This window comes from Lichenostomus cassidix, chromosome 1 (genome assembly GCF_008360975.1).
Source record: "Lichenostomus cassidix isolate B80296 chromosome 1, HeHo_3.0, whole genome shotgun sequence".
Classification (NCBI taxonomy): domain Eukaryota; kingdom Metazoa; phylum Chordata; class Aves; order Passeriformes; family Meliphagidae; genus Lichenostomus; species Lichenostomus cassidix.
Window position 1 is genome coordinate 89,158,127 of NC_139479.1, and position 27,812 is coordinate 89,185,938.

The window sequence follows — 27,812 nt, forward strand, 5'->3', positions numbered from 1 at the left end:
AGTGAAATACCCTACTGATTCTTGGGGCTGTCCTGTACAGGGCTAGCCTGTGCAGGAACTGGAATTCAGTGATGTTTGTGGGTTGCTTCCAGCTCAGGGTATTCAATGATTCTATGATCTTTTGCATGTAGAAACTTACAGCCTTTCAGATGACTCCCTTGCCTCAAATATGGCTGAAGGGGAGGTAAAAAAAAAAGTTAGTGGCCTGACATCACAAAGAACTTGCTCCCTTGGAACAAATCCAAATTTCATCTTCCCTTCAGAAAATGTAGGCAGGAGTCAGGAGAGATTAAAAAGAATATATATAGCAGCAGAAAGCTGAAAGTGGCAGCAGGTGGATGGAAAGCTGCAGGGAGGAGGGGAAAGCAGGAATGTCTGGTCAGAAGCCACAGCAAGGGCAAATCTGTGCAAAGCCTGCACTGCTGGGTCGTTTGGCTGCAGCAGCTGTGGTCTTCAAAGAGCTGCTGCCAACTGAAAGGGGTAATGCTTGACCACTTCAGACTCTGTTTCCTGTTGCAAACCTGGAGGACAAGAGAGATCCACTCATCTCTTTTGCTGTTTTCTCTCTGTGTTTTGTGTGTTACCACATCACTGTACCCTATCCTCTTCCAATCTACTACTTCAGGGTTAAGCCAAGCCCCAGCATGTGATGATTGTTGCTCACTGACTAATGGAAGGGGCACAGATTTAGGCTTCCAGGGTTGCTGTTTTTCTGCCTTCTTCCCTCACCTCTCCCTGGTCACACTGCAGTGGCTGAAGTCCTGCTGGAGCACAAGTTTGATATGTGACAGCAGCATCTCACAGAAATGTACTTTGGAGTCCAGCATGAAAATGAAGATAAATGGGCTTATGTTAAATTGAGGTAACTTGAGGTTCAGTTTTGTTTTGTCTCCAAAGCTCAACACAAGCCTGAAGGGAAAAAAAACCTCTGGGCAAAATTTAAAAGAGAGACTGTGTGTGTGTGAAGGGAGAGATTTGGTAGTGAAGGTGTTTCACTGAAGAGTGAGTTCCCCTTGAAATGCCTTGTAGAAAATCTGTGAGAAATCCCAGAACAGAAGTCCTTCCTCTCTGTCCCAAGTGGTGTCCCCAAACAGGGGATCAGTGTTGTCCTTATACTGCACCTATCATGTTCCCCCACGTGCCATCAGCTTGCAGAAATTTTGCCATATGAGGCTTGGGCTTGGGGCAATTTACTTGTGTGTGTTCAGGGCCCAGCACAAGCAAAGATCAAATGGCACCTCCTTTTAAAACCTCTACCGTTTAAAACCAAAAGAGGAGACATTTAGTTTAGATGTTAGGAAGAAATTCCTTACTAAAAGAGTTGGGTGTCAGGCTGGATGCAGAAAGTGAGGGCTGGGGATGACACCAGCCTCTGGGCCTTAATAAATGACAATAATAGCCTCTTGGACAAGGAGCTGAAATTACAGTACAGAAATTATCCTCTCACCAGCCAAATGCCACATATATCTAAATGCATCTTTAGCTGAATGAGGGAGAGATTCTGCCTAAACTGGGAGATGTTTGTAAATCTTTTGTTGGATTTTCTGGATGAGGTTGATGTAAATGGGATGAGCTGTCAGCTGGGTGTCTTTGCACTGGACAGCACGAAACAGTTTGTGTGGAAACAAGCAAGGATGCATCAAGTACTCCCAGACCAAGCCTGGCAGTTCTGCCATGTCCAGAGAAGTTTCTGAAAGACAGTAGCTCCCAGGGCTGAGAAATCCACAGTAAAATTGGACTTGTTGGTCAACAGGAAAGCAGCCAACAGTCTGTTCTTTTTTCTTCGTAAATTCCCCAAATAAACCATTTTCCACATTCCTCTGGCTGCCATTAAGCTAGACTATGGCACTTTGACAAATTCTGTTTTCTGTCAACAAGTCATCTTGGACTTTTCTGCAGTCCTGTTCACTAATGACTTTTGTTTCACTGCTATTTCAGTTTGTTTCTTGTGGCAGGATATCCAGAAACAGCTCCCTAAAATTACCAGATTTAATAGAGACAGGAAAGCATGAGGCATCAAATTCCAAGTGTAATAAATGGGCTATACTCCCGCTGCTCACAGAGTCTAGCAAGGAAATTATGCTTTAAAGATTTTTTTGAATGTGCTATAAAAAGTTTTACCAATATTCCTTTAGAAAAATATAAACGGGAAAGCAGCATAAAGCTTTCCCCAAAACTGGCTAATTAGGAAATACAATAAATATATTAGTCAGAAGCCCTTGAAGAGAAGGGAGAAGGAAACCATCAAATCTTCCATATCTCTGTGTAATGATCTACTGATTGATGATGGGAAATGAGAAGCAGACAAACAGGAAAAAGGGGAAGGAGCTGGCAGGGAAAGTGAGGTAGGAAAAGAACAGATCACCCAGAGCAACTACTCTGGGAGGCTCTGATAGACATTATTAACAATAGGAGCAGGAAAACAAGTTTAAAGAGGACTTCATTTCAAGTAAATCTCAGGTCAAATGAGAATAATTAGCCATCCATCAACTCTTGTGACAAAAGGAAAACATTAATGTAATTTTAATGACACATTTTCATTGTTTCATTTATGTAACTATGCTCCTTTATTACCCTTCAGTGTATATAAATTAACATATTCTTTTTTTCATCCTTATGTTTTGTCCAGTTACAAAGCAAACTCTCAATAATCCAACACGGGAGAGGGTCTCTCAGTCATATTCTTGCAGTGCTTTACAGACTAATATGCTTAATTGAAGATACTCATAAAGCTCCAGTTTATATGTCTATTGGGTTGCCTTTCACAATTTAGGATGTCTTGGCATAGAGGCTTCATCCACTGACTGGCAATAGCCAAGAAAGTAATATTCTGGAGAAAGTAACCAAAAGGAGTCATGAGTTTGTACTAATGCAGCTCTTGTTTTGAGAGTCACTGGGTTTGTTTTTTGTGGGTTTTTCTGCAGTTCTGCTTTTCCTTTCTTTCCCTGAGCATCACGGGGCTCCCTTGATGATTCTCTCCAGCCCATTTCACTGTAACTTCCTCTAATCATCCCAAGGGTTTGTGCTGGAAATTCATGAATACACACCTCAGCAGCAATCTGTTCCCCAGCCTGATCAGGGCAGGTGATCAGATCGGATCAGCTGGGCTGATCTGTCATGTCATGGCTTATTCCACCATCTCTCTGCAGCGATGGAGAATGCTGCTATTCTCTAGCTAGCTCGCCTTTTCTGAACCAAAGTGACATTATGATTCTTCCAATTTTCTTCCCATGCCCACATTTACAGGGCCATATTCTTTCCTCCAGCATGATTCAAAGAACCAGTCTTTCTTCTTCACAATATTGAATATTGTTATCAAGGCATCTTGTCTCACTATTACTGCAGCTTTTATCTTCTCTAACTTCTGCAGCAACCACTACACTTGCTAATAGTTAATCTGAAGACGGCTGTTGGAATACCTTTCTTTTCTTTTTTTTTATTGGCTTTGAGGTTGTAAACACTCAATCATGACCTAAAACCTTGATCTTGCATTACAGCATAAAAGACACAGAAACGTTTAAGTGTATCAGAAGACAATATCTGTATATAAAAGAAGTAAATACTTCCTTCTGTGACAGATGTTACCACATACCATCCGATGCACAATGGCTCAACACAGAAATTAAGTATTTATCTACTGCTCCGTAAATGGACTCTGTGGTTCTGAAAACAAAATCCTGACTGGAGCTCTTTCTTTTTGATTTTTGACAAAGGGAACTTAAACTCCGTATGTCTCAAATGGTCTTCACGTTACATTGGCATTCAAAAGGGCCAGCAGGATGGGACAGGTAAAATATGGAAAGTCCTGAGCAAACTAATGGAGAGGCTGGTACAAAGTTCAGTCATTAAGGGCTGAATGTGGTACACTAGAGGCTTTACAGAAAAGAGTTTTTTTTTTAAAAAACAAAAATTGGTTTCAGTCTTTGAAGAGCTTGCACATCAGACTGATAAAAGCAGTCGTTTAGATGTCATCGAAGTCCAAGGGGCATCACGCAGGCCTTCCCTGCCGCTGAGCTTTCAAAGCCTGCCTTTCGCAGTATTCCCAATGGCCAGGCGCAGTATCTCAGGTCAGACAGAGCCAGGCCGGCGGGCAGTCGCGGGGCAGCCCGGCCGCCTCCACTGTCTCTGGTCAAGTTTCACCACTATCGCTCAGCTGTGCGGCAAGCTCTCCGCCCATCCGAAGGAAAAACGACCGAGGCCCGAAGGCATCCAGCAGACCGGCACAGCAGAGGCCAGTCAGGCGATAAACCTGCAAGTTTTGAGCTGGAAGAAGTGGCAACACGATCCGCCCGCAGCGGGTGGGAAGGGGCCGTTTCCCACACGGACGCAAGCCGGAGGTGCCAGAGGGGAGCAGCGGGCCTCGGTGCGTGGGGCGAGGACAAAGGGGGCTGCCGGGTCCCCACGGCCGCCTTCGCCGGAGGAGGAGCCCCGGGCGAGGCAGCAGCGGGGTCTCCCGGCAGCCCCCGCCGCTCACGGGGCGGGAACGACCCCGTCGGGGGCGGTGCGAGGCGTTCCCGGCGGGAATGCTCGGCGGCGCGGCCGTGAGGGGCCGTGAGGGGCTGCCGGCATGTCGGGGCCTCGCTGCCCGCAGTGCGCTCAGTCCTGCGCGTCGCCGCGGCTGCTGCCCTGCCTGCACTCGCTGTGCGAGCCCTGCCTGCGGCAACTCGGGCCGCCCGAGGGGCCGCCGGGCGCCGCCCGCCCCGTCCTGTGCCCGGTGTGCGACGCCGAGGTGTCGCTGCCGGCCGGCGGCGTGGAGCAGCTGCCCCCCGACTGCCTGGCCGGGAGCCGCGCCGGGGCCGCGGCCGGCTGCGACCTCTGCGCCGACGGGGCGGCGGCCGGGCGGTGCCTGACCTGCGGCCTCCGCCTCTGCCGCTTCTGCTGCCGGGCGCACAGGTGAGGGGCTGCCGGGCGGGGACACCGACACATCGCGGCTGGAGGGCGGGTGCTGAGGGCAGGGACCCGCTCACGGCGAGCCAGGGCCACAAACTGGCGTGTCTCCCAGTTTTTACCCGCCACCCCTGCCTGGAGGATACCCGGGGGATGCTCCGTACTCAGGTGGGGACCGGCAAGCTGCTGGCATAGAATCATAGAATAGCTGGAGTTGGAAGGGACCCACAGGGATCATGGAGTCCAAGTCCTGGCCCAAGACAGCCCCAGGAACCACACCGTGTGCCTGGGAGTGTTGTCCAAACGCTTCATGGGAGTAGGTCCCTCAGCCATGTTATTGGCCATGAAGTCCAAAATCAGGCTACCCTTTGCCTGTAGTGGTGTCCACATGATAGTTTGTATCTCGTTTTAGTATCACTAAGCAACAGGCATGGGTTTGGGCAGGTACAAGCAGGACAAGAGACTGACATGTTGTGCTGTCCCGCTTTGGAGAGGACACATCTCCCAGAGGAAAATGGGGAGAAGTTAAGCTGCTGTTCTGCCTCTCTCTGCCTCCAGGACCATTTACTGTGTGTATGTGGAAAGGCACCCTTAGGCAGAGTGAAAGGAGATACAGGGAAGTCCTGCCTACTGTGGCTGCTACCTGCTAATGTTCTTGCCTGCTAAGTGTTGTAGAAGTATTGTAGAAAGAAGAGGTGACTGCAACAGAGTTTGGAGCTGAAGAGGAGATGGGTGCAATGGCCTGTAAGCCAGGCAGAGGACAGACAGCACTTAGAAGAAAAGTGGTATAAAGCCTGAATGGCCTTCTGAAGAAGGAGATGACAGGCAGGTTCAGAAAATCACCCAGCAGCACAAGCCAGGGAAGCCTCAGCCTGGTTCAAGCAGCTTAACGTATTCATTCCACATTTGCTGCTGCTCCTTTCCACTTGATTAGTAAATTCTTTCCCTAGAAAGGACTGAGACTTACTCCTCTCTGCCCTGCCCCCCTGCACACACTGGTGCCTGCAGGGAAAATATCTTAGGCTCTTAGTTACCTTTCCACTCCGGGTGTAATTTTCAGCATACCATTGTGATTAGCTAATGCCCTAATGCCTTGTACCCCATGGAGCTGCTGAAGAGTGATAAGAGACCTTGAACAGAAGCCTGCTGCACTGACAGGAGTAACTGCAGAAGGGAGAAAGCAGCAGCAGATTTGTTCCTGTGACCCATTTCCTATAGTATTTACTGCTATCATTTTTTCACCCCACTGGAATCTCACTTGATTAAGTTGGTGTCAGAGCAGAACAAGGGCCAAATAAAAAACATTTTGAAAGGATTTCCTGGTGCGTAGGGAAGTTTTCCATGGTTTTGAGTGCCATGGTTGTGCTCCTTGGAACAAGTGAGAGAGATCTTAGGCTGAAGTCATGCAACACTGGAAGGCTTTGAAAATGTGGTGGATCCAAGGGAGATTAGTGGGAAGAAAAAGGAGTAGTGTAAGGGCCATGTCCTGCCCTGTGGTGAGTTTGCTTTGTGTTGTCAGAGCAACTCTACAGAGCTTGGTCCTTGGACTACTTCTTTGCTTATGGCTTGGAGGTCTCATTGCAACTGCCACAAGTCAGTGCAGGAGACAAGAAGGGAGAGAGGGGTTTTACATCCTTCTCAATAACTAGCTTCCAGTGTCCAAAATAGCACAGAGTGGAAATATTCTAGTCCTGCCCTGTGACATGGCAAATGTCTGGGTCATAGGAGGCTCTCTGTGTCCCTTCCCTTGGTCTCTTCTGAGCAGGACCTGACCTTGCAGCCAGAAGGAAACCAAGTTTGACTTTTGGAATGTTAAATGCTTACTGTTAGACAATGGCCTGAACTAGATTTCCCTCTGAAGGATATTAGAGCTCACTTGCCTTGTGTCTGAAATCAGCGCTGACCATGTGGTCAGGGAGGCTCAGGGAATCTGGGAGCAGCCCCTAACGAGCTGCTTGCAGATGCTGTCCTCCTTTGTGTGGAGCCTAGTTCTCAGGAGAGCATGAGTCCTTTCAGGGAATTTCAGTGGAGACAGGAGGGAGCAGTGCACACTATGACTTGCAGCCTGGTAATGGCTTGCAGCCTGGTAATGGCGACTTGCAGCAAGAATGGTGTCTGCAAAGGGTCTCAATGTTTGCATTTTGTATCCAACATGCATAACGTGATTGGTGGTTGCTCCCACCTAGGAGACAGAAGAAGACAGCCTCCCATGCTGTGACAGAGCTGGAGAACACCAAGGACTGCAGCCAGGCTGGGAAGCCTCTCCTGTGCCCCTCCCATCCCACAGAGGAGCTCCGGCTGTTCTGCGAGCAGTGTGACCAGCTGGTGTGCCAGGACTGTGTTCGGGACAGACACCGGCAGCACCCCTGTGACTTCACTGGCAATGTCATCCACAGGCACGGGGACACCCTGCGGGAGCTGCTGAGGGACAGCCAGCAGCACGTGGACACCCTGGAGGATGTGCTGAGCCAGGTTGATGACATGGGCAGTGCTGTCCGCAGTCGTGCAGAGGCCGTGGCTGCAGAGATCTGCCTCTTTGCCAGGGGCTACGTGAAAGCGATTGAAGAGCACCAGGAACGGCTGCTGAGGCAGCTGCAGGACTTGAAGGTGCAAAAGGAAAACCTGCTGCTCTTGCAGAAGGCGCAGCTGCAGCAGCTGCTGCTGGACATGAGGACAGGCGTGGAGTTCACAGAGCACTTGCTGACAAGCGGCTCAGATGTGGACATCCTCGTCACCAAAGGGCTGGTGGCCAGCCGCCTGACAAAGCTCAACAGCACTGCTTACAGCACCCAGCCCAGTGTGGATGACAGGATCCAGTTCTCTCCCCACGAGAGGGCAGGGCAGTGTTGTGGCTTTGAAGTTTTTGGGGCCATTCTCAATAAAGTGGTTGATCCAGCCAGATGTACTCTGCACGGGGAAGGTAATGGAGCGCTGTACAGCAACTGAATGAGAGCACACTGCTCCCTGAAGCCACCCCTCTGTCTCTGTACCCTCATGGTGTGCAGCTTCCAGCTCTGTTGGCTCCCTGCTACCCTAGCATTGAGCAGGGGCAGAGGTTGAGCTCCAGCAGAGGCTGCATTGCCTGCCCATGGGAGCTGTGCTGGGCAGGGAGCCAGGCAGCTTTTCTCATCCAGATGTGCTGACCATATGGGAGTGCCCTCGACAACATCACCGACTTTAGCATGGGGCTGAGGCATGAGGAGTGCTCTCTCAGGGGATGGGAATGGCACCTGCAATGGCAGCATATAATGATTACCTGGTGGTCCAAGCTGTTCTGCAGCATGAGCCCAGGCAAACCCCCTTTTGTGGCTGAGCAAATAATTTTTTCCCATTACAGCTTCTGCTGGCATTGCTATAGGAATACCTGGCAATACCTTGACGGTTTTAGGGATATTTGCTCACTAAGGACTTGGAGCCGGGCCAGCAAAAGATAATGTTCAGACCATCCTACAAAGCACAGCCGGCTCTGGTCAGTAATGGCCTGTGCAGGGCACAGGAGACAGACCCAGGGCTCAGTTGATCCTTCCCATGCCAAACTGTAGGTGTTGAAGTCTCTGGGGCTCTACACTACAAAATGGGGCTGTTCCTTCTTCCTCTGGGTTACATGGTGCATCTTGAGGCCATCTGGGAAGGTGCCAGCTGGGCTTAGAGTGACAGGCAAAAAGACTCCCCTGATCCATACAGACCTTTGGGCTAAACCTGCCAAACATCTCTCAGAACCTATGGCTTCCACTCTCTCCTGATACCCAGTAGTATGTTGACTTTTCCCTGTGAGTGGGAGGAGCTGTTCACCCCAGAAGCAAAGTCCTGGCTGCACTCTGATGGGGTTGCAACTCTGCCAAACAGGTGGGAGGTGGCAGTCATGGCTTGACTTGAATCTTTCTAATCCTGTTTCTTTCTGGTTTGTTGTGTTGGTTTTTTCTTTCCCCCAGATCTCCACAGTGCCCGTCAGAACCAGCTGAGTGGCTTTACCCTGCTCTGCAAGGACGCCACAGGGGAGCGCATGGGGCGGGGAGGAGAGCCTGTGCGGGTCACCATCACCCACAAGGACAAAAGGGACTGGTGGGTATTTCATCCAAGAAATACCTGATCACTGGCTTTGCCTTCCTGCCTCCCTTACACTGGCTTCCTGCTTGCTTAGGCATGTGGGAGGATGTGCTTCAGCAGGTGGGTCAGGATCTGTAGAGGAAAAGACACTATTCTTCGTTCCAGAGGTACAGCAGTGCTTCCTGCTGGTTGTGTTTGGCTGAACAGTGTTTGCTGAGATTTGGATTGAATCTTTGGGTGATTTGGGCTTCTTAAAGGATTCAACTCACTGTGTGTGTTGCTAGGCACTGTCAGAGGGAGCTGTTGCTCCTTCTCACTCCTCCCAGCAGACACCCAGGGCTCCTGCTTTTGTTAACACCTGTTAAGCGTAAGTCACTGCAACCCCTGAATGACCATCAGAAGTCAGACAGAGAGTTTATCAAGCCCAGGAGCCTCTTACAGCTGATGGAAGTGTCTGCTTCATGTTCTGGAAAAAGAATCTGTGTTTGTGCTTTTGTCCTTTTTCCTGTAGTTGCAAGTATTGAGTACTTGAACATGTTTGGAGGTATTCTAGCAAAAGCAAGAAAGATAGGCTGCACTTGAGCTCCTGAGTGTTTCCACACAGAAAATGACCAATCAGAAAAAGTTATAACAGTTTCCAGTTCACACTTGTCACTGAAAAGCAGCCAGGCACAAGGCAGAACCAGTTGGAGGTCAGTTCTTTAGAAAAATATCTGTTGCTTTATAGTAGCTGGAACCAGATAGCACCATTAATTTGTTCCAGGAACACTCATGATGGGATGACCTAATTAAAAAAAGGAACAGGATGCTAACACCCTTTGCTGTGTTGGCAAGGCACACAGAAGCAGTGCTGGCTGCACAGATGCTTATCAACAGAGCATCATTGTCCAAGAATATTGTTCCAATGTACCTTTTTTTGCTAAGTGCAGATACAATGTAGGAAGGTGTTTGCCTGTGTGGTTTGTGGATTTCTCTTGGCGGGATAGAGGTCGCTGTGGCCACATTAACTGGGTTTCTTGCTCTTTCCCGTATGCAGTTGCTACATGAGTTGCTGAAAGCTGTCTGGCTTTGCTTTGAGGTACAACAGCTGCAGAAGAGCATGAAGTATCACCACACAGTTCATGGCAGGAAATTATGTAGGCAGCTGTATTGATGTGGAGTGTTGGGGGTGGGGAATACAGATTATAAACTGTCATGTCACAGAGCCCAGGAGATTAATTAGTGACGATTAGCAAGAACACCTTCCTCTATGCAGAGCTGCCTGGTAATTGCCTGTGGAAAGTTTTCCATCTTCCTGCGGAGCAGGCAATTAATCCGTGAGTAACCAGCTGAGGTTTTCCCTCTAGCACTTGGTTCACCAGGGTTCCTTGTGAAACACAATGAGCTTCACTACAAAAAGAGAGAGTTTACCAGCAGGGACCTAGAACTCCTCAGCATTGAAGGGAAGAATTGAGGTCAATGCAGTTGGGACAGTGGTTAAAGTGATTCAAATCTACTCTATTATATCCTGTCTTCTTAATGGGTTTTTCTGGAGGTAACTGTTTGCTGAAACTGAATTTACCCCATTTCTGTGGGCTCTTATCTGATGGGATAATCTGACTAGCAAGTGTGCTGTGTGTCATCTTCTGCCTTTTCGGTGTGCAGGTTGCTACAAATCCTTGCAATGCAGCTGGCTTTGTGTGACTTCCTTTGTATGATAATTGCAGTTTACAGTAGCAGGGGTGTGTGAAAGCCACTCTAGGCCAATCTAGGCCAAACTCTGGTTTACACTTAAAGCAGTTTTCTGCCAGTCACTGACCTCATGAATTTCTCTATGTTCACAGTGCAGTCAAGCCAACAGTGTGTGATAATGGTGATGGGACCTACCGTATTTCCTACAGCCCTGAGGAGCCAGGCTTTTATGCTGTCTGTGTCTGTGTGAAAGGGCAACATGTGCAGGTAGCATTTCTTGTTTCTCTTGTACTGCTTCTCCTTTACCTGCTTTTCTTTTCTTATGTATTTAAATCTTTCTAAGGGTTACCTCTACCACGGAGCAGTTTAAGGCTGGGCTTAATGATCTGTGACTGACAGGGTCACCCAGATGGTGTCTGAGCATGCAGACACATCTGACATCACCCCCTACACCAACCTCTCTGTTTGGTTGTCCTCTGCAGGGCTCTCCCTTCACTCTGGTGGTGAAGCACAAGTTCCGTGAGCACCAGGGGGTGTTTCACTGCTGCACGTTCTGCTCGAGTGGAGGCCAGAAAGCTACTCGCTGTGCCTGTGGTGGGACCATGCCAGGTGGGTGCTCAGCTCTCCCCACACTGCTGGGATCAGGAGGATTTGTTGCACTAGGCACTCCCTAGTGGATAGAGGTGTGAGGAGATACTTTGGCCCAGTTCCTACCTTGCACATGTGCCAGGACTGTGGTAAGCTGTGAATATGCATGTTCTGGTGGGGTGACTGCAGCAGTGAGAAATGCAGCAGTACACACGAAGGCTCTTTGGAGCACATTCTATAGACAGACCCCTGAGCCAGCTGTGCAGGAGGTGGGGCAGAATACCTCAGCCTTTCAGCCATTCTCATTGAGGCTGAGCAGCATTGCACCTACAGTGTTCCTGTTCCAGTGCTGGCATGTTGGCTGTGTCACACAGTTAACAGTTCTGTACTCTGTAGAAGCCTCACTCCATGTTTAGGACAAGAGTTCAACTCCCTTGTTTAATCCCAACCAGCTTCCCTGTCCTTAGCCTGCTTGTGTCATCCTGTGTTTTGCATGTTTTTAGGATAGACCTGACTTCTTCTTTTTTCTATGCTTGATCTGTATCTTTGGCCATAGCCACAAGCAGCTGGCATAGGGTTCTGCAGGCCCATGTATTGTATTATTCAACAGGCATGGGGACAGAAATCTTCATCTTTCCCCAGCTGTTTGGGATAGGTTGTTCTTTCTTTACAGAGTCCTGTTAATTTTTGCTTTGAATATGCTGTGTTCTCATCAGCATGTGCCTCCCCATTTTAGACAAGTCCTGAGGCCAAAGGCTATAACGCACTGGGATTTTCTGGCCCACTTTGAGTTGAGCTGCTGGTGCCTCTTCTCTTGCAGGTGGGTACCAAGGCTGTGGCCATGGACACAAAGGTCACCCTGGCTGCCACCATTGGTCATGCTGTGGACAGGTGAAGGAGAGCTCAGAGTGTTTGTGTGAGCCACCCAGTGACACCTCCCAGAGGAGTTTGCTCAGGACAGTGGCACTCTGAGAAGCCAGGTGAGCTCCTGGGAGCCCAGGGCACTGCTGCTGGCTGCTCCATGAGCACAAATGATCCATGAGGATCCTTGTGATTGATCCCTGTGCATAGCCTGCTGCCAGCAAACAGCATGATGGGTGTGAGTTGAGAGCGGGGGATGAGGGAAAATAAAATTGTGCCTTATGTTCCACCCAGGGGTGTGTATGCAAAGTTATTTTGTGCTCAAACAGGAGCAAATTCTGGGAATTGTACTGCTGCCTACACTTCTGAGGACTTGTGGCTCATGAGGACATGCTCTAAGGGGAGACTCAGTCTGAGCAGTCACCTCACAGGAGGGTCAAGATGTGTCCCATTCTGCAGTGTCAATAGCCTCTGCTGTTCTTCTTGATGAGGTCAAGCTGCTCATTGGGGCACATTCCAAAAGGTTTGTGGTCATGCCTTGTAAAGACTTGGCAGCCTGAATAGGTCTTCTTCCTCCCTGTTGGATATGCATGTGGATTCCAGCCTCGGATGTGTGCACACAGCACAGTCGTGCTCCTGGGAGCTGCTCTTTGTTTGCAACTCCTGCACTTTCTCCAGGTAAACTGTAGTCTCATTATACCCTGCCTGCAAAGTAGGAGCCAGCTGAGTTAGTCATGTATCTGCTGGAAGTCCAAGAAAACCTCTTGGCACTGATGGGAGCAGGAATTGGAATATCATTCACCTGGTGTGTCTGTTCTCCATGGAGATGATGTGGGACATGGTCCTGCTGGGGCTGGTGTGGGAGCCAGGAGCGTGCTCAGCTCACCAAGGGAAGATCTGGGGACAGTTTGAGCATCAGCAGGAGTCACTGTCACAAGTCTGCAATTGTCAGTCCACAACTGGAGCACATAAGATAGAAGACAGAACACAGTAGAACTCCTGGATTTGGCTTCTGCAGCCTTGGCAAGGCTCTTTTTAGAAGGAGAGCTTGTCCTATTTTCCATAGAGGAAGGGATATATATATATATATGTATGTGTGAATGGGTATATCCTGGGCTTGTACACATGCTATCAACCCTTAGTTTGGGAAATAGCATCTGTGATGAGGAAGAAGAGGCAATTCTCTGGAAGGGCAATTGCCAACCTGCTGGTTGCTGCCTGCTGCTTGCCTGGGTGAAGCAGACACCCTGAATACCTTACTTTACAAAACACTTTCGTGTCATTGAGACTGGGAACAACACCACTGCCCTGAGGGTAACCTTACCAGTAGGTGTGTGTTGCTAGGGGTTCCTCATTCTGCCTGAGGAGCTGGGGACAAAGGTCTGACTGTTGGTCACTCAGGGAATGTTGCTCCACTGTCAACAGCAAGGACTGGTTCTTGCTTTCTGCACTGTGATACCTGGCTTGTAAATAGTAGAAACCTGCACTGTTTGCTTACTCAGCCTAAGTCTCTGATTTGTTGTTTGTTCCTCTTACAAAGCCAGTTTTGGAACTTCTTCTCCCAGCAAAGGAGATAGATATCCTCATGCAAATGCTGTTTATAGCTTACCATTAATCATCCAGAAGGGGCTGTCAGTCAGTCAGGGGAAGGTTGGGCAATTTAAATCTCCAAGTTGCTGACTTGGATATTTCAAAGTGAAAGTTTGTTTTGAGTTAACCTTTAATGGAACAAACAGTAACTCGTTCTCATCTATGCACAATCAGTGCTCAGTACAGAATGTAAACCTAAATACTTCATTTTTTTGTGTCTTTCTATTTCTTGCCCCCTACCCCACACGTGTGTTGTTTTTTTCAGAGCCTCCATGCTGTCTTGCAGAGGGAACACATAAGGACAGCACTACCTTCTAGGCATATAATTTCTGTCTAAAAACATCTTAGTTCTCCAGACAGAGGAATGTGTTTTCTCTTTGTGTTAGGTATCCCTTACACACCCTGTCACTGACATTTTCCAAGAAGTTCTTTGTCAGAATTACACCAATGAACACATAAATCCTTCAGGAAACTGCAGCTCTACATTTGTCATGGGGAGAGCAGTTTTCAGACAGCTTGGGATACTAATCCTGGAATTGATTTTTAATTTTTGTTAGACTTGAAAGCACAGTCAGTCCCTCAGGATTATGAAGTATTGGCCAGCAACCACTGTGTGTTTGGGTGAAGAGGGCTGTGCTTGAGGATATCTTGAAGAACTATGTTCAGAAAAGACATTTAGTGACCTTAGTCACTTTGTGGGGAGAAGGTGTAAGTGTTCTCCCATTATTTGCCAGCAGCCTTTGCCTTCAGTCTTCATAATTCAAAATTCAGACTACTATTCAAATGAATACATCCATTTGATCTGCTGGAGTCTGACATTGGACCCCAACAACCATTCCAAAGATGGAATTCCAGTGCCCTCTTGGTAAACAGCCTGGACCAGGTGGTGGATTAGGAGGTGTAGTTAGTCTGCTGGGCTATATGATGTTATTTCTGTCCAGCTGGTCCTTGAGATAAAGGTATTTTCAAGACAGACGTGCATTCAGTGCTGACAAAACTGCACTCGTAGATGCTGATATTTTTTTTCCCCCGGACAAAAGCTCTTGTTGATAAAATTGCCTGTCTCCAGAATCTGAGAAAAAAAATTGGGGATGAGCATGAGGAGGAACTTTGGGAGGCAAGAAAAGGAGGATTTACTCTCTCGGTAGGGACAACTGAGCATAGCTGGAAGAAAAACCATCAAGAACAAGAGACTGGAGCCTGAGAGACTCTATGTAGGGTGCTTTTGGAGTCAGGGTCAGGCTAGGGTATCTCTCCTTTCTTAGGCAACCCACAATGGTGAGACAACTGCATTGGTGGCTCTGTGCCACAAGTGTCTGTTTTGTCCCAGAAGATCTCAAGAACAAAGCAAATTCTAGCTCAGATGGGCTTCTTGACCTTCCCATAGCAGGAGGTGATTCACAAGGGTGCACTGGTGGGAATGCCATATCAGGGCAGATCCTGGCAGTGGCTCACATGCAGCGTGGAGGAATTGGAGTGTTTGCAGCCCAGGGTGGCTCAGCACCTCCCTGTTTCGAGAGCTGAGGGCTTGTTCTGAGTGCTGCAGCTTCCAGCTTCCCTTCAAGGGCAGGTGAGGCTGAGGACAGGTGTTGCTGATAAGGCAATGTCAAGTTCTCCTCCTTCCAGATCGTTAGTGTTCCCATTTCTGGTGCTTGTCAAGTACTTCTTGACATCATTGTTACAGATATGAGATTTTAAGGCTGGAAAGATGTCCTACATTTTTGGTCAAACCCCAAGAACAGCTCTCATCTCTTTCAGCTTGCTGGCTGCCTACACCTCTATGGAATGCTCTGTAAAATTTAGCTGCTGGTCAGGTTGCCACAACTCCATCTTCTCCTGGTTCCCCTCCCTATCAGTGAGGGCACTGATAGCTCCTGCAGCATTCCAGTGACACTGAAATAAGGTGTGAACTTTCTTTAAGCAGGGGAATTCTTCTGTAGGGTACCAGCTGCTGGACCCAGCACTTTGTGCCTTCTGTTGAGTTCACCTCAGTGAAGGCAGCTGATGTGTCCCAGGTGTTCACCAGCTCTCACAGACCATGTAGGACCAGATCTTGCCATCACATTTGCTAGGATTTTACCAATAAATTGAAAATGGTTAAGAGCTGGGCAGATCGTGCGGTCACAGATCCTTGGATTCTTTGGGAAGTTTCCTGAACACCTCTTGGGGTTTTTTTGCAGTATGAGCATAGAGACAGGAGCAGGCTCCAGCATGAGCTGCTCAGAAATTAGTGTGGTGTTGCCCTGGGGAATGGGACTTGCCCCTGTCCTTCTAGGGCTGCCTGTGCCGAGAAGCAGACATGTTTTTCCAACATGGAAGTAACCTGATTGTTGACTGTGCAATGGAGTGTGCAGTGGCTGACCTGGAGTTAACTGGAGCTGAAAGGGAGCAGCTTGTCTGCCCACTGCACACACAGCTGTAAATCAGGTGTCACCACAGCCATTATTCAGGTGTCACCGAGGGCAACAGGATATTTCTTAATGTGCATTTCCCATCAGGCCACTGTGGCCTAGAGCTATTCTTAGCTTCTCATACTGTCCTGCTAAATTGTGAGAGGTTTAGTAATCAGTAGAATGCTGACAAATAAATGAGGATTTTTTTTTCCAGATTATCATCACTGACTGGTGTTGGTTGGTCTTGATTTTAACCTCTGGTTGTTGCAGAGAAAATAGTTTGGTTTTTTGGGTGCTGGACTGTTCCCAGTTTCTCTGGGCATCCTCTTCTCTGCATGAGAAAGCTGTTCACTCCCACTAACCATCCAAACTTGCTGGAGATAGCTACAGATTGTCAAAAATCCCCTTCTTCCCATCATCCCTGGAACACAGTCCAGATGTAGATAGCACGATACACAGGTTCCCTTTTGGGAAATGGAACATGGTGGTGCAAGCTGCCTTCCCTTTTCTACTGTTTCACAACCTCTCTGCCCTTCTCAACCTCTTATGCCCAGGAATTGCTCATCCTGCCCCCAGCCTCCTCTGAGAGCAGAGGGAAAGACCTGCAGGGTCTTGCAGGCTCCAGTTTCTTTCCTTTACATGCATCACAATGGCAGACCTGAGAGCAGCCAGGAGCTGGCCTTAGGGAGAGAGGTAGTTTGGCCTGAAGGAGTCCAGTGCAGGGGAGACTCACACTGCAAATGGGAAACCAGGAGGGAGACCTGCAGGTGGGACCTCTCTACCCAGTGCCAAGAGAATTGTGGGAGATTTTTGTGGGGAGAGCTGAGCTAGTCCTGGATATGACACAACCCCTCAGTGATGGGTAAGCTGTAGATCTCCTGGGACACTTGTGCACTCTAACCCCAGGATTAGCTGCAGCTACCAAACCACAAGCTATGCTATTTTAAGTTTTAAATAAAGCATGTTTTTAAATGGATGTGTAGGAGGTCTCTCCTGTTGCCCCAGTGTCTAATGAGGCCTCCCTGCTTTTGACTGTCCTGGTGGGGGGAATTGAGATGCTCAGTGCTTCCTCATTCCTGAGAGTTCAGTGCTTGCACTCACCACTCCTTAGCTGAGTTCAGTTATTTAAGCAGGACAGCTTGGCAGGATTATCATGAGAAGGACAAGGGCTGTGCTGAGCAGTGTGGGACCTTTGGCACCTGGTGTTTGGCTTGTCTACGTGGATGCTGTGACCATGGCATCCCAAAGCCAGGTCATTTTCTGGAGGTATGCTACTATCTGCACCTGCTTTGGGAGAGGGGAGGGAGGGGATTGCCTTTTTCAGACTCTAGGGATGTATCACCCTGCTGCCAGGAGCTTTCAAGACAGCAGTTCTTTGCAGCTTGACTATACTGCACTCACTCAAAATATTTAAGTATTTAAATACCAGTACAGCTAGTTTTACACAATTAGTAAGGCTGTACATGTATCAGACATCCATGTGCAGGTCATCAGCTGTAGCCAGAATAGAGATACATGTCCTAGAAACTGCATTTGCTAGGAATTTGCTACCCCAGGACTGAATGCTATGGTAGATTGGGGTAGCAATGCTTGAGGAAAGCTGTATTCCTACTGTTTTATTTTGGGGTTTCAATGGCTTGAGGAAGGCATGCCATCCCTTCTGCTGGTCATCAAAGAGTTGCTTGTTTCCATCACATCAGCATGCTGTGGGGAGAAAGAAACTGTCCTCCACAAGTTTCCTGGCAGGAGTAAGAGCTGGGAAGATATTCTCAGAGTGTTTTGTGTCTCTCTTTTCAATGAGCCCATTTCCTTTGGAACTATTGACCAAATCCAGGTGAACTGCAGTTGGAAAAAGAAGTAATAAAAATATCTACCTCATATCCTTATATCCTGATTAGTTGAAAATAACCCCCACTGGATGGATAAAATGGCAAACTTTTCCAGCCTTCAATAAACATGGACTGAGCTTGCATCTAAACCTCACTGCTTGAATTCAGAATCACCAACAAGCTGTGTCTTTCTATCCCAGGTGTGGGCTTTCCAGGCTGGATGGAGACAGAGGTTCCACTGAAGTGTATGAGACAGTCCTGCTGGCATTTATTCTGTGAAAAAGGTTTCAGCTGTTATGAGTATCCATCCCACCTGAGCTGAATAGCAGTGGGGAGAAGGACAGGCCACATGTGAAAAGAAGAGACCTCTCACACATGAGCTTTGTCACATGGAGCATCAAGGAAGAACTAAATAGCAGTATTATCTTCAGCTTTTCACTGACAGGAGTGAGGTCACCTGTAGACACAATGTCACAGAGTGTAAATATTCCCTGGACACTATATTTCTCATGTGTTTGGAATGCATGCAATAACCAGCTCTGTTACTCTCAAGAGGCAGCCCAGCCAGCCTTTGTCAGGGAAATAAAATAACTGATGGGTGTGAAAAACTGCACACCTATCCCTTGCTGCTCTGAAAACCTTCCTCTGGCTCCACCAGTGCCTCTGCCTGCCCCACCAGGCAGCAGCAGGTTACTGGGAGAAGCAGGCTTCCTTCAGAGACATTTGCTCTTCAGGATAATCTTGAAATGCAGAAATAGACCAGAGAGAGGGGTGACTTTTCCAGGAAGTTTCAGAGAAGTGTGAGGTTTCTGCTGATTTCAGGAAAAAAACCAAAAGCAACTAAGCAAACAAAACCAAAGCCAACAAAAAAAACCCAACAAAACCAACAACAACAAAACCCCCTGAAGTGCTGAAGAAAGTTGAGTTCTGCAATCATCATCTGCATATTGGAATAGAAACCTTGTTGTTTTGGGTTACCCCTGCCATGCTTTTTCTTTTCCACAGTAAACTTGGATATGAGGAGGAAGGCAGGGGACCTTCAATCTCTTAATCTTCCAGTTCTTTTTACCTTCTAAGCCCATTCCTGAGGGAAAGATTAGTCTGTGTGGAACTAGAGATCTGGAGGATTAGGATTGCTGTCTATCACATCCAGGCTATGAGCCTCTCCCTATCCCCAGGCTGTGCTCAGCAGCATTCAGGCAGGAAATGAATGAATTAACTAGATACCAAATTTTATTCCAATTTGATTCGAAGTTTGTGTGGTGAGGAAAAAGTCCATGGAAAAGATGGAGGAGTATCCCACAGGCTGCCAAATTGGCACTGACAACTGAAGGGTGGTGTCAGGGCTCTGATTTTTGCAGCCTCAGCCATCTGCATCAGTCTGTTTCCATCTCTTGGAAACACTGGAGGTACCAGGGGTGCTAATGTATAGAAAATTGCCTTTTGCTTGAACTGCTTGGACTGGACTGCTGCAAAACACAGAGTGAACACATGCTGGTGGTAGCATGTGGCCAGGATGCCATGTTCCTCTTGTTCACTCTGCGCTCCAGATCTACTTGTTACACACAGTGAGATTACAGGCAAATATTTGTAAGACTCTTGTGATCCCTGGATTTTGATGTTTCTGCAGAGGAAACTCCAGAGGGACTAATTTTTCCTTGTCCCTCTCAAGGGATGTTGAAGTGGGCAGTGGCGTCGGTATACCCAAAATTGTCATTCCCCCGGTAAAAAATGAGCAGCTTTTTCAATCAGCCCTGCTGCTGCCTTGGAGCAGGGGTGGGTAGCAGCTCTCTGGGTGCAAAGCTAGTAATGCTTTGCAGCTATGGGGATGGGTGGCACCAGCACAGGACAAAAGCACTGGTGTGGCCTGTTTGTGCTGGTTTGTGCTTGTCTGTGAGTAAGCTGAGGATGGTTTTGGCCAAAAGAGTGCAAGGGCAGAGGTGGTGTTCAGGCCAGAGGGTGCTTTCAAGGACCAGAAGCAAGTGTGGTGGCACTTGAAGCATTCAGGGACTGCACAGGAGGACATCCTGGCTGCTTGTCCTCCTGCCATACCCCCCATCATTTACTGATTAAATCCCTCTGGCAGCATTGCTCAGTTCCAAGCAATTTCTTCCCTGCCTATCCTTGGGAAGAAGGATTGTGAGATACAAGGATAAAGGTGAGTCACAATTGTTGTGTGGCAGTACAGTGTGGCTGCTGCTTGCTTTGTGCTTCCCAGGCGTGAGAGCTGAGGCTGGTCATGGCAACCTTGGCTGAGTTTATAGCAACTATCTTGCTCTGGGATCAACTCCCAGAGTGGAAATTGGTAGAGCTCCTCAAGGAGATGGATGTTATTCAGCGTACGTGAAATGCTTGGCATCTTCCCCAGAACAAGAAAGCACAGGCTGTCCCACGGTGAGCCTGGCTTGGGGTTGAGCCCTGTGGGACATAGCAAGACTTGGCTGGGAGCTGTCATGCTCCAAGATCCACAGGAGCCAACAAAGTCCCCATCCCACAAGCCCCTGGGGAAGGCAGTGGCTGGTGATGGTTCCCCAGCTGTCTGGTGTCCGTATTGGATGATATCCATGGCTTTTCTTCCAGTAGGGACAGCTGTGACCACAGCACCATGAGGGAATAGTGGGAGAACTGCTGTTCATCCTGGCCATGAGTGAAAGCTGGTGACACCAGGGAAGAAGCCAAACATGACATCTGCCAGCTCTGAGGGCATCTAGGCAGAGCTGGGTATGGATGTGGATGCATATATGGATTTGCATGAACACTTGTCTGGACTTACCACATATTTTGGTGAAGTACACAGTTCTGATCCCTTCTGAGCATGTGCAAACAGGGCTTCTTCAGACAATTTCCCACTGGCTTTAAGAACGAAGATGGAAGGGAGATAGTGGGAGGGCAAACAAGTCTGCAACATCTCTCCTTCACCCTATTCTCTTTCAGCTCATCTTCCCTTTCTCCCTTCCCTGCTGTTCCCTGCAGGAGAGGCTTGTTCACATGGCACGATTCCCTGGAGCTCCATATCATCCCTGTGATCGTGGCATCTCTGGAAATTGAGGAGTGATTGTGCAAGTCACAGATGCAGGCACGCATCCGTGGTGGGAAGAGCCTGTGGTTGGAGGGAAGCTGATGGCCTCTCCTGTGGGAGGCTCTCCAATGTGTTGGGAAAGTGTGCTGCAAACCAGCAAGAGGAGCTGGAGCAGAGCAGCTGGTTTTGTGTGGGCACAAGGGCCATGACCCCTCACAGCCTGCCAGGGGTCTGTGACACTGCTGGGCATGAGCATGAGCTGCTCACCACAGGATGCACCTGTGGGTTTTGTGGGCAGCTGCTTCAGGGCTTGCTCTGGCTGGGAGCTGAGTTTGCTGCCACAACCCTTCAGTCCACAGGAAAATGTGCCTGTGACCACATGACAGCTCCACTGGCTGTGGTGGGAGTCTGCACCTGGCTGTGTTTCTGGGTCTATCCAAGCTGGGCTGTGCCAGAGAGATTGGGCTTGGCAAGGCTGGAGCTGTGCTGATCCATGATTCTGATCCAGATGCCCATGCAAAACCAGCCTTTCTTCTCTTCTGGCAGAGCTCCTTCACCTGCATGGCTTGGCAAGTGCTCCTCTCCTCCTCAGTTTCTCATTCAACAGCTCATTATCCATCTCCACGTGGAGCAACTCAAACAAGTGTTCACCAAATCCAACCAGCTCGAACAAATGTTCATCACTATTGTGGTCATGTGCTTCCCCCATCCACCTCATTCTGGGTCAGTGGCTCACCTGCCTCACCCTCCTTGCTGCTGCTGGCTCTGCAGATGGACAATACAGGCATGGGGTGTGAAGGAGGTGGGCTCTGTAATAATGTTGTCCTTTCCTTTTTCCCCCAACAGCATGACTACAGTCATTATCATCCTGGCTGCAGTGATTGCCCTGATCATTGGTTTTGGTGTCTCAGGTATGTGACTGCTCAGATTTCTTGCTGTTACTGGTGGGGTGATGGATTTCTGCCCTGTCTCTTCCTCCATGTCTCCATCCCGTGCATGAGCTGAGGTGTGATCATGTGTGGACATGCCACCTACCACTCTTTAACAAAGGCTATGTGGGTGCAGTGCAGCCTGTGCTGCTGGAGCTGTAGTGGTGGGTCAGCTGAAATTTCCTTGGGCTTGGAGCCCCAAACCGACACAAAAAGTCCTTCACATACTGTGCTCCTTCTCCCAGATAGGATGAGATGATGGGAGGGTATTTATTGTGAAATCAGAGAGCATCTGCCAGGATGAGGCACAATCCCCAACTCCCTCAGAGATAACAAAAATGTGTTGCTTTGGCAGCCTCCTTGGAATGTGCTGAGTGAGGATGAGTAATGAAGGGCTGCGTGGGAAAGAGGACCTGGCTCTGGGAATTCTTGCAATTTAGGATTTAAAATGCTGACTTTTCTTAAATGAAAGAAAGAGGTTTGGATTTCAGTGATGGGGAAAGAGCTGCTATTTCTCTGCCAGCATCATGCCTTCCAATCCCATTTATATTGCATAAAGGGAGGCCTTGACTAAGAAAAGACACAAAAATCATGCTCTTCTGGCAGCTGCAAAGAGAAAATTACTGATACATATAAATAAATAAGGAATTACTACACAAATTCTTCTCAAGCAAGTAAGAAGAGCTACTTTTTAAAGCACTTTGTTGCTAAAGAAATACTCCTGTGCTTTGTCTTGGTATACAAACCACAGGAGCTAACCTCTGCTAGCAGCACTGGTAGCTGCTGCTGGTGTCCTTATCATGTACCAGTGTCTGTTCAGCTTTGGGCTTGGTCCATGACAGCCACAAGGCAGTCTGGCCTTTCTCCACACTTGCTTCTTCACCTTTCTCCAGCCTCCTTGCTCTCCCCTTGCAGGCAAACGCTCCATCGTTGTGACGGCACTGACATCTCCGGGGAACATTGGCCAGCGCAGCATCCTGGGCTGCACTTTTGAGCCTGACATCTGGATGGACAGCATAGTGATCCAGTGGGCCAAGGAGGGGGTAGCTGGGCTGGTTCACGACTTCAGAGGTGGGAAGGACCACCTGCAAGAGCAAGATCCATCGTTTCAGGGCCGCACAGCCGTGTTTGCAGACCAGGTGATCGGCGGGAATGCTTCCCTGGAGCTGAGGGATGTGCAGCTCTCCGATGCTGGCACCTACCAGTGCTCTGTCACCACAGCCAGAGGGAGTGGGGCAGCGGTACTGCGGTACAGGACAGGAGGTGAGGGCTGCAAGGAGCAAAATCCTGCTGCAAAATATGTGCTCATGTAGCTTGGTTGCATCTGCCTGTGAGTATGATGGTGCTGGAGGCTGTGTGAGCAGCACTGCTCCTGCAGCAGCTGCTATCAGGCCCTGCACCCCTGAGTAGGATATATTTTTCTGGCTTTTAAAGAGTATTTATGGCTTTACCTGCTCTTTTGACATCCTTGTTTCAGAAAATGGTTTTTCTTTTAATACTTTTTTCTTCTATTTATCACAAGTAGTCTGCCAGCTATGTAACTGACCTCAAATAGCCCCTAAAAATGAGAGTAGCTAATCCATCTTATAAAGATTCCAATTTTACACTTGTTAAAGATAAGATGGTAGTTTTTCCTTTCTAGAATTAAGCTATATCTCCAGCCAGAAGAAGTACTGTATAATAAAAATTGTAGCATATTTAATATACTTTTTCTCAGTTTTTCTAAAGTATTCAGTTTTTTAAAATTACTATCAAAGCAACAAACCTCCCATGTCATAGTTATCTGAAAGATTACATATTTACAAGAGTCAGTGCTCCAGGAGGGATCTGGAAACCACCAGGTCTTCAGCTTCTTTCAGTGAGATGATTTTGGCTACAATAACAAGTCACCTCCCAAAGCATCACCATGTTGAGACTGATGGATAAACCCCTTGAGGGTCTCCTGCAGACTGCAGCCTTTGCACCTTCCCTCTCATCTGTGTGGCCACAATTGCTGCCCTACAGCTCAAACTGGGCGAGGAAAAGCCCTCAGACATCTCCAGGGGAAGGAGGGTTTTGGTTCAAGCCAGAATGTTGCAGATGCTCCATGGGGACTTGATCCCCTAACCCTCCCTGAAACTTTGTTAATCTGCCTGCTTTTGTGCTGCTTGATTGGATGTTTACAGTAATCCACACAGAAAAGGCATTAGAAAGAACACGTGAAATGCTGTGACAGGTTTTACTTCCAACGGAGCTGTAATAACTGTTCTGTGTGGAAAAACAGAGATGTTCCTTTTAGCTGATTTTCTTTAGCTCTCCCTTTCACCAGTTCACCTCCAAGTCCTACCACCCAAAGCCAAAGCTGATGAATACTGAAGGCAGTTGTCTTGTGTCTTGGCTGTGTACAGCCCTCCTTATTCCAGGTCTGCAGGGGGAAATTGCTCAGGAGAGGAAATGGCCTCAAGCTGCACCAGGGGAGGTTTAGATTTAATATTAAGAGAAATTGTTCATGGAAAGTGTTACGAAGCCCTGGAACAGGCTGCTCAGGGAAGTGGTGGAGTCACCTACTATATGTGCATTTATGGTTTTGGTTTCATGTGGACTTAGTGCTAGTTAACAGTTGAACTTGAATTTAAAGGTCTCTTCCAACCTAAATGATTCTGCAACACCTATAACTTGGTCAGGCACACCTCTTAGTGAGAGGGTGAATCACCTTTCCCCCATTATTACAAATAACTTAAAGGTACTAAAGCTGTGCCATAACCTCATCAGATCCTGGCAAGCTGGACTGCTGCATGCTAGGAGTGTTTAGATCCCCTGTAGTCATCCTCCCACAGCCCAACCTGCACAGACCTCTGTCTGAGCCTGTTTTGGGCTTGGCTACAGGCAGTGCTGCAATGCTATGCAGGGAGCAGCCTAGAATTACTTGAGACTGGCAGATGCAGTTGGCTATTTCATACTCAGTTCCTATCACTTGCCTTGTTTTGACTCTCTCCATTTTCCCTCCCAAAGCCTTCAGCATCCCCGCAGTGCAGGTGGAGAGCAGCAGCCATGGGGAGATGCTGCAGTGTGAAGCCCCACGCTGGTTCCCTCGCCCTGCCGTGCTCTGGATGGCCAACAGTGACACCAGGGAGCACCTGGTCCACACTGCCAACACCAGCTACGAGCTGAACCCTGAAAACATCACCTTGAGGGTGGTGTCCTTCCTGCACAACATCACTGCCAATGCCACCTACACCTGTGTGATTGAAAACAGCATTGCCAAGGCCACGGGCACCATCACAGTGACAGGTAGGGTTCAACACCTCCCAGACACCACAGGCATGGGGGAGAGGGAGTTTAAACAGTGCACCTGCTGCACCAGGGTGGCCCTGCAGCAGCTGTGTCAGTCAAGGAAGGGACTGAAAGTGTGACTAATCCAACTGCCTCTCTCGCTGTCCCTGGGATGAAGGAAAGGGTCTGTGTTTGGTCCTGCTATCCCATAGGCTTCTCATGGTAATGATTGCTCCCTCAGCATGGGGACAGGACTGCCAGAGAACCAGAAGGAGGGACACACTTCAAAAGAGTGAATTGCTTGGAATGTTAAAAACTACACCAACCAACAACCAACCAGTGAACCAAACCCCCCAGTTTTTGACACTTTCTTTAGCCAGTTCAGCTTAGATCCCATTTATGTACCAAACCAGCAGGACCCTTTAGCTGTTATGAATGACAATATTTTTGACTCCAGCCCAGTCCCTTTATTTAAAAAGCCATTTTACTCACAGAAAATCAAACTTTCCAAAGAACCTGAGTATCTTCTCCTTTTTTACATGAGAAGGGTCATAACTCTTCTACAGTGAGGGCTTCATTGCAGTGGGTCTCCAGTACAACAGGCAAGGTCTATCATTATCCATACTCAGAAAAATGAGAAAGAATAAATACACACACTTTATTTGCCTTCCCTGCTGTGTTCCTTTTCTGGTAGCCACTCACTATTCTTCTGCTACAGATTTTAGCACTACAAAGTGACCAACTTGCAGCTGGTGAACCTGAATGCAGAGTCAGTGTCATCCTCCTTTCCAGCCTGTCACTGGATGCTTCTGCTTCCCCTGTACCTGCTGTCAATACAAAGCCTCTATAAAGCAATTGGAAACCTTGCTGGACCTGGAGGTAAACTTGGAAAGGGAAAGTCATAAGCACATATGTTTAATATATGTAGACCCTCTTGCTGAGTTTGGCTGTAGCAGCAGACCTATCTCAAGCGTGCCAGAATGAGAGGACATGTCTTTCCCCTCTGCCCATCATTTCCAATGCCCATCCTTTCCCCATCCCCAGCTTTAGGTGGGACACAGGGCTTGTCCCTCCCACAGGCTCCCTGATGGCTTTTCCCATCATGTTCCCCAGCCTTAGAGATTCTTCTCGTGCCCCGTGAACTGTCAGCTCTTACTTGTCCCCTCATTCTCTTTCCTGTGCCCCCTCTGGCCCTGGGCCACCGTTTATGGCTGCAAGACAGCACAGGCTTTTTCCTCTCCCTGCTCATGGGACCTGCTGCAGTACCAGCCTTGCTTGCTCCCACTTTACTCAGACAGCTCCACAGTACAGTGCAGTGTCTCCAGTGAATACTATGGACACCTTGAACATGGCTAGAAGGAGCTGCTAGCCTGAGCAATTCTCCCCCAGACCTGGAATAAGGAGGGCTGTACACAGCCAAAGCACACAACAGCTGCCTTCAGTATTCATCAGCTTTGGCTTTGGGTGGTAGGACCTGGAGGTGAACTGGTGAAAGGGAGAGCTAAAGAAAATCAGCTAAAAGGAACATCTCTGTCTTTCCACACAGAACAGTTATTACAGCTCTGTTGATGGCAGCACACACTTCAGGCTTTCCTCCCTCCTGGGCTGAGAACTTTTAAGAGATTCTGCCAGTTCTAGAGCACACAGTAGCACAAACATGAAACTAGCTGAGGAAAAGTTCTGACTGCAGAAGATATGTTCCCTTGTGTGCTCTAACACAGTGACCAGAACTCCGGTCATGGGCAGAAGTTCAGACACAAACAGGAAAAGGGTTTCCCGCAATACAGCTGAGAACTGCTCCCTCAGAGCACTAAAAGCAAGCAAATCTTAACTCCTCCCAAACAGATTTGATTCACCCATCTCCTTGCTTGTGATTCTAACCATATTAATAAAACTGTAAATAAGAGAGCCAGTTAATCTCTTCCATCTTCTCGGAATGCTATAATGAAACTCCCCTTCTGAAAAAGATGGAAGCAGCTGAAAAGCAATGGATTAGAAAACTGCTGCCAGGCTTGGAATATCCTGGCAAAGGCAAACCACTTCTGAAGTCCTGTAAGAGGGCTGATGATTGCATCTGTAATGTGAAATAAAAGAGGAACAGATGAGCAGATGGCAAACTAACACATAGAATGAGGGAAAGGAGACTAGTAAGATCCTTCTGGAAAGTTCAAATTCAGAAGCAAAGTTATTAGACCCAGATACAATAATAGAGCCAAATTTTCCCTTGCTTTTTAAGTAAGTGTTATCTGGCACTTTCTATTTCTGTAGGACTGTCTGTTACTGTGTTATTCATATTACATTACTACTTTCAGTTGCACTTTTAAATCAGATTTGATCTGTCTTATCACTTACAGTCAACATTTTCCTCAGGATGAGATAGTTTATTTTGGGGGTTTTTTTTGGTTTTGTTTTCTTTATGGAGGGTGGAGAGTAAGCTTTAGTAAAATCTTTACTGTTTTGCAGAAAGCACCTACAGAAAATAAGTCTGTCACAGCAAAACTTGCAGATACCTCTGCTTGAAGTTATTTTGGCAACCTTTTAGTATGGAGTCTCAGAATCTTTTTGCATGGTGGCATCTGGTGTCACTCACACGTTGGTCTCAGAAGTGGACAGCAGGCCTTGAGAGGGAACATACTTGACTCATGCTCAATAAACCCACTGCCTGTATCACAGCTCAGTGCCTGCCTCTTCTTACCAGCCCCACCTAATGTTCAGGCTGCTGTTTATAAACTGCAGAACAATGCCC

General features: G+C 48.1%; 2 protein-coding genes across 5 annotated transcripts; both read left to right on the forward strand.

Annotated features, from left to right (window-relative positions):
* Positions 1–4,011: 4,011 nt before the first annotated feature.
* TRIM45 (tripartite motif containing 45) lies at positions 4,012–12,343 on the forward strand. 2 transcript variants are annotated; one of them, XM_085069953.1, is made up of 6 exons: positions 4,012–4,893; positions 7,074–7,807; positions 8,820–8,953; positions 9,971–10,070; positions 10,758–10,872; positions 11,088–11,214. In XM_085069953.1, the coding sequence occupies exons 1-5, from the start codon at positions 4,568–4,570 to the stop codon at positions 10,853–10,855; spliced, it is 1,392 nt and encodes a 463-aa protein (XP_084926079.1). In that variant the 5' UTR covers positions 4,012–4,567; the 3' UTR covers positions 10,856–10,872; positions 11,088–11,214. The 2 variants fall into 2 exon arrangements, with proteins under 2 accessions (XP_084926079.1, XP_084926071.1); XM_085069945.1 differs by lacking the exon at positions 9,971–10,070 and adding an exon at positions 12,014–12,343 and having other exon boundaries at positions 4,026–4,893; positions 8,820–8,949.
* A 7,404-nt stretch (positions 12,344–19,747) lies between these two features.
* On the forward strand, positions 19,748–27,798 carry VTCN1 (V-set domain containing T cell activation inhibitor 1). Of its 3 annotated transcripts, XM_085069975.1 has the most exons (7): positions 19,748–20,024; positions 21,434–21,608; positions 21,732–21,796; positions 22,730–23,077; positions 24,806–25,098; positions 25,798–25,945; positions 27,530–27,798. In XM_085069975.1, the coding sequence occupies exons 2-7, from the start codon at positions 21,559–21,561 to the stop codon at positions 27,547–27,549; spliced, it is 924 nt and encodes a 307-aa protein (XP_084926101.1). In that variant the 5' UTR covers positions 19,748–20,024; positions 21,434–21,558; the 3' UTR covers positions 27,550–27,798. The 3 variants fall into 3 exon arrangements, with proteins under 3 accessions (XP_084926101.1, XP_084926093.1, XP_084926110.1); XM_085069967.1 differs by lacking the exon at positions 27,530–27,798 and having other exon boundaries at positions 25,798–26,068; XM_085069984.1 differs by lacking the exons at positions 21,434–21,608; positions 27,530–27,798 and having other exon boundaries at positions 25,798–26,068.
* The last annotated feature ends 14 nt before the right edge of the window (positions 27,799–27,812 follow it).

What these genes read in the sequence shown, in the direction of transcription:
- TRIM45 (XM_085069945.1), top strand. Translation starts at nt 4,568, where the DNA reads ATGTCGGGGCCTCGCTGCCCGCAGTGCGCTCAGTCCTGCGCGTCGCCG. An exon ending in TGAAAGGGCAACATGTGCAG is followed by an intron (nt 10,873 to 11,087) that starts GTAGCATTTCTT and finishes TGTCCTCTGCAG; the next exon opens with GGCTCTCCCTTCACTCTGGT. An exon ending in CTGTGGTGGGACCATGCCAG is followed by an intron (nt 11,215 to 12,013) that starts GTGGGTGCTCAG and finishes CTTCTCTTGCAG; the next exon opens with GTGGGTACCAAGGCTGTGGC.
- VTCN1 (XM_085069967.1), top strand. Translation starts at nt 21,559, where the DNA reads ATGTTCATCACTATTGTGGTCATGTGCTTCCCCCATCCACCTCATTCT. An exon ending in CCCCATCCACCTCATTCTGG is followed by an intron (nt 21,609 to 21,731) that starts GTCAGTGGCTCA and finishes TTCCCCCAACAG; the next exon opens with CATGACTACAGTCATTATCA. An exon ending in ACTGCGGTACAGGACAGGAG is followed by an intron (nt 23,078 to 24,805) that starts GTGAGGGCTGCA and finishes TCCCTCCCAAAG; the next exon opens with CCTTCAGCATCCCCGCAGTG.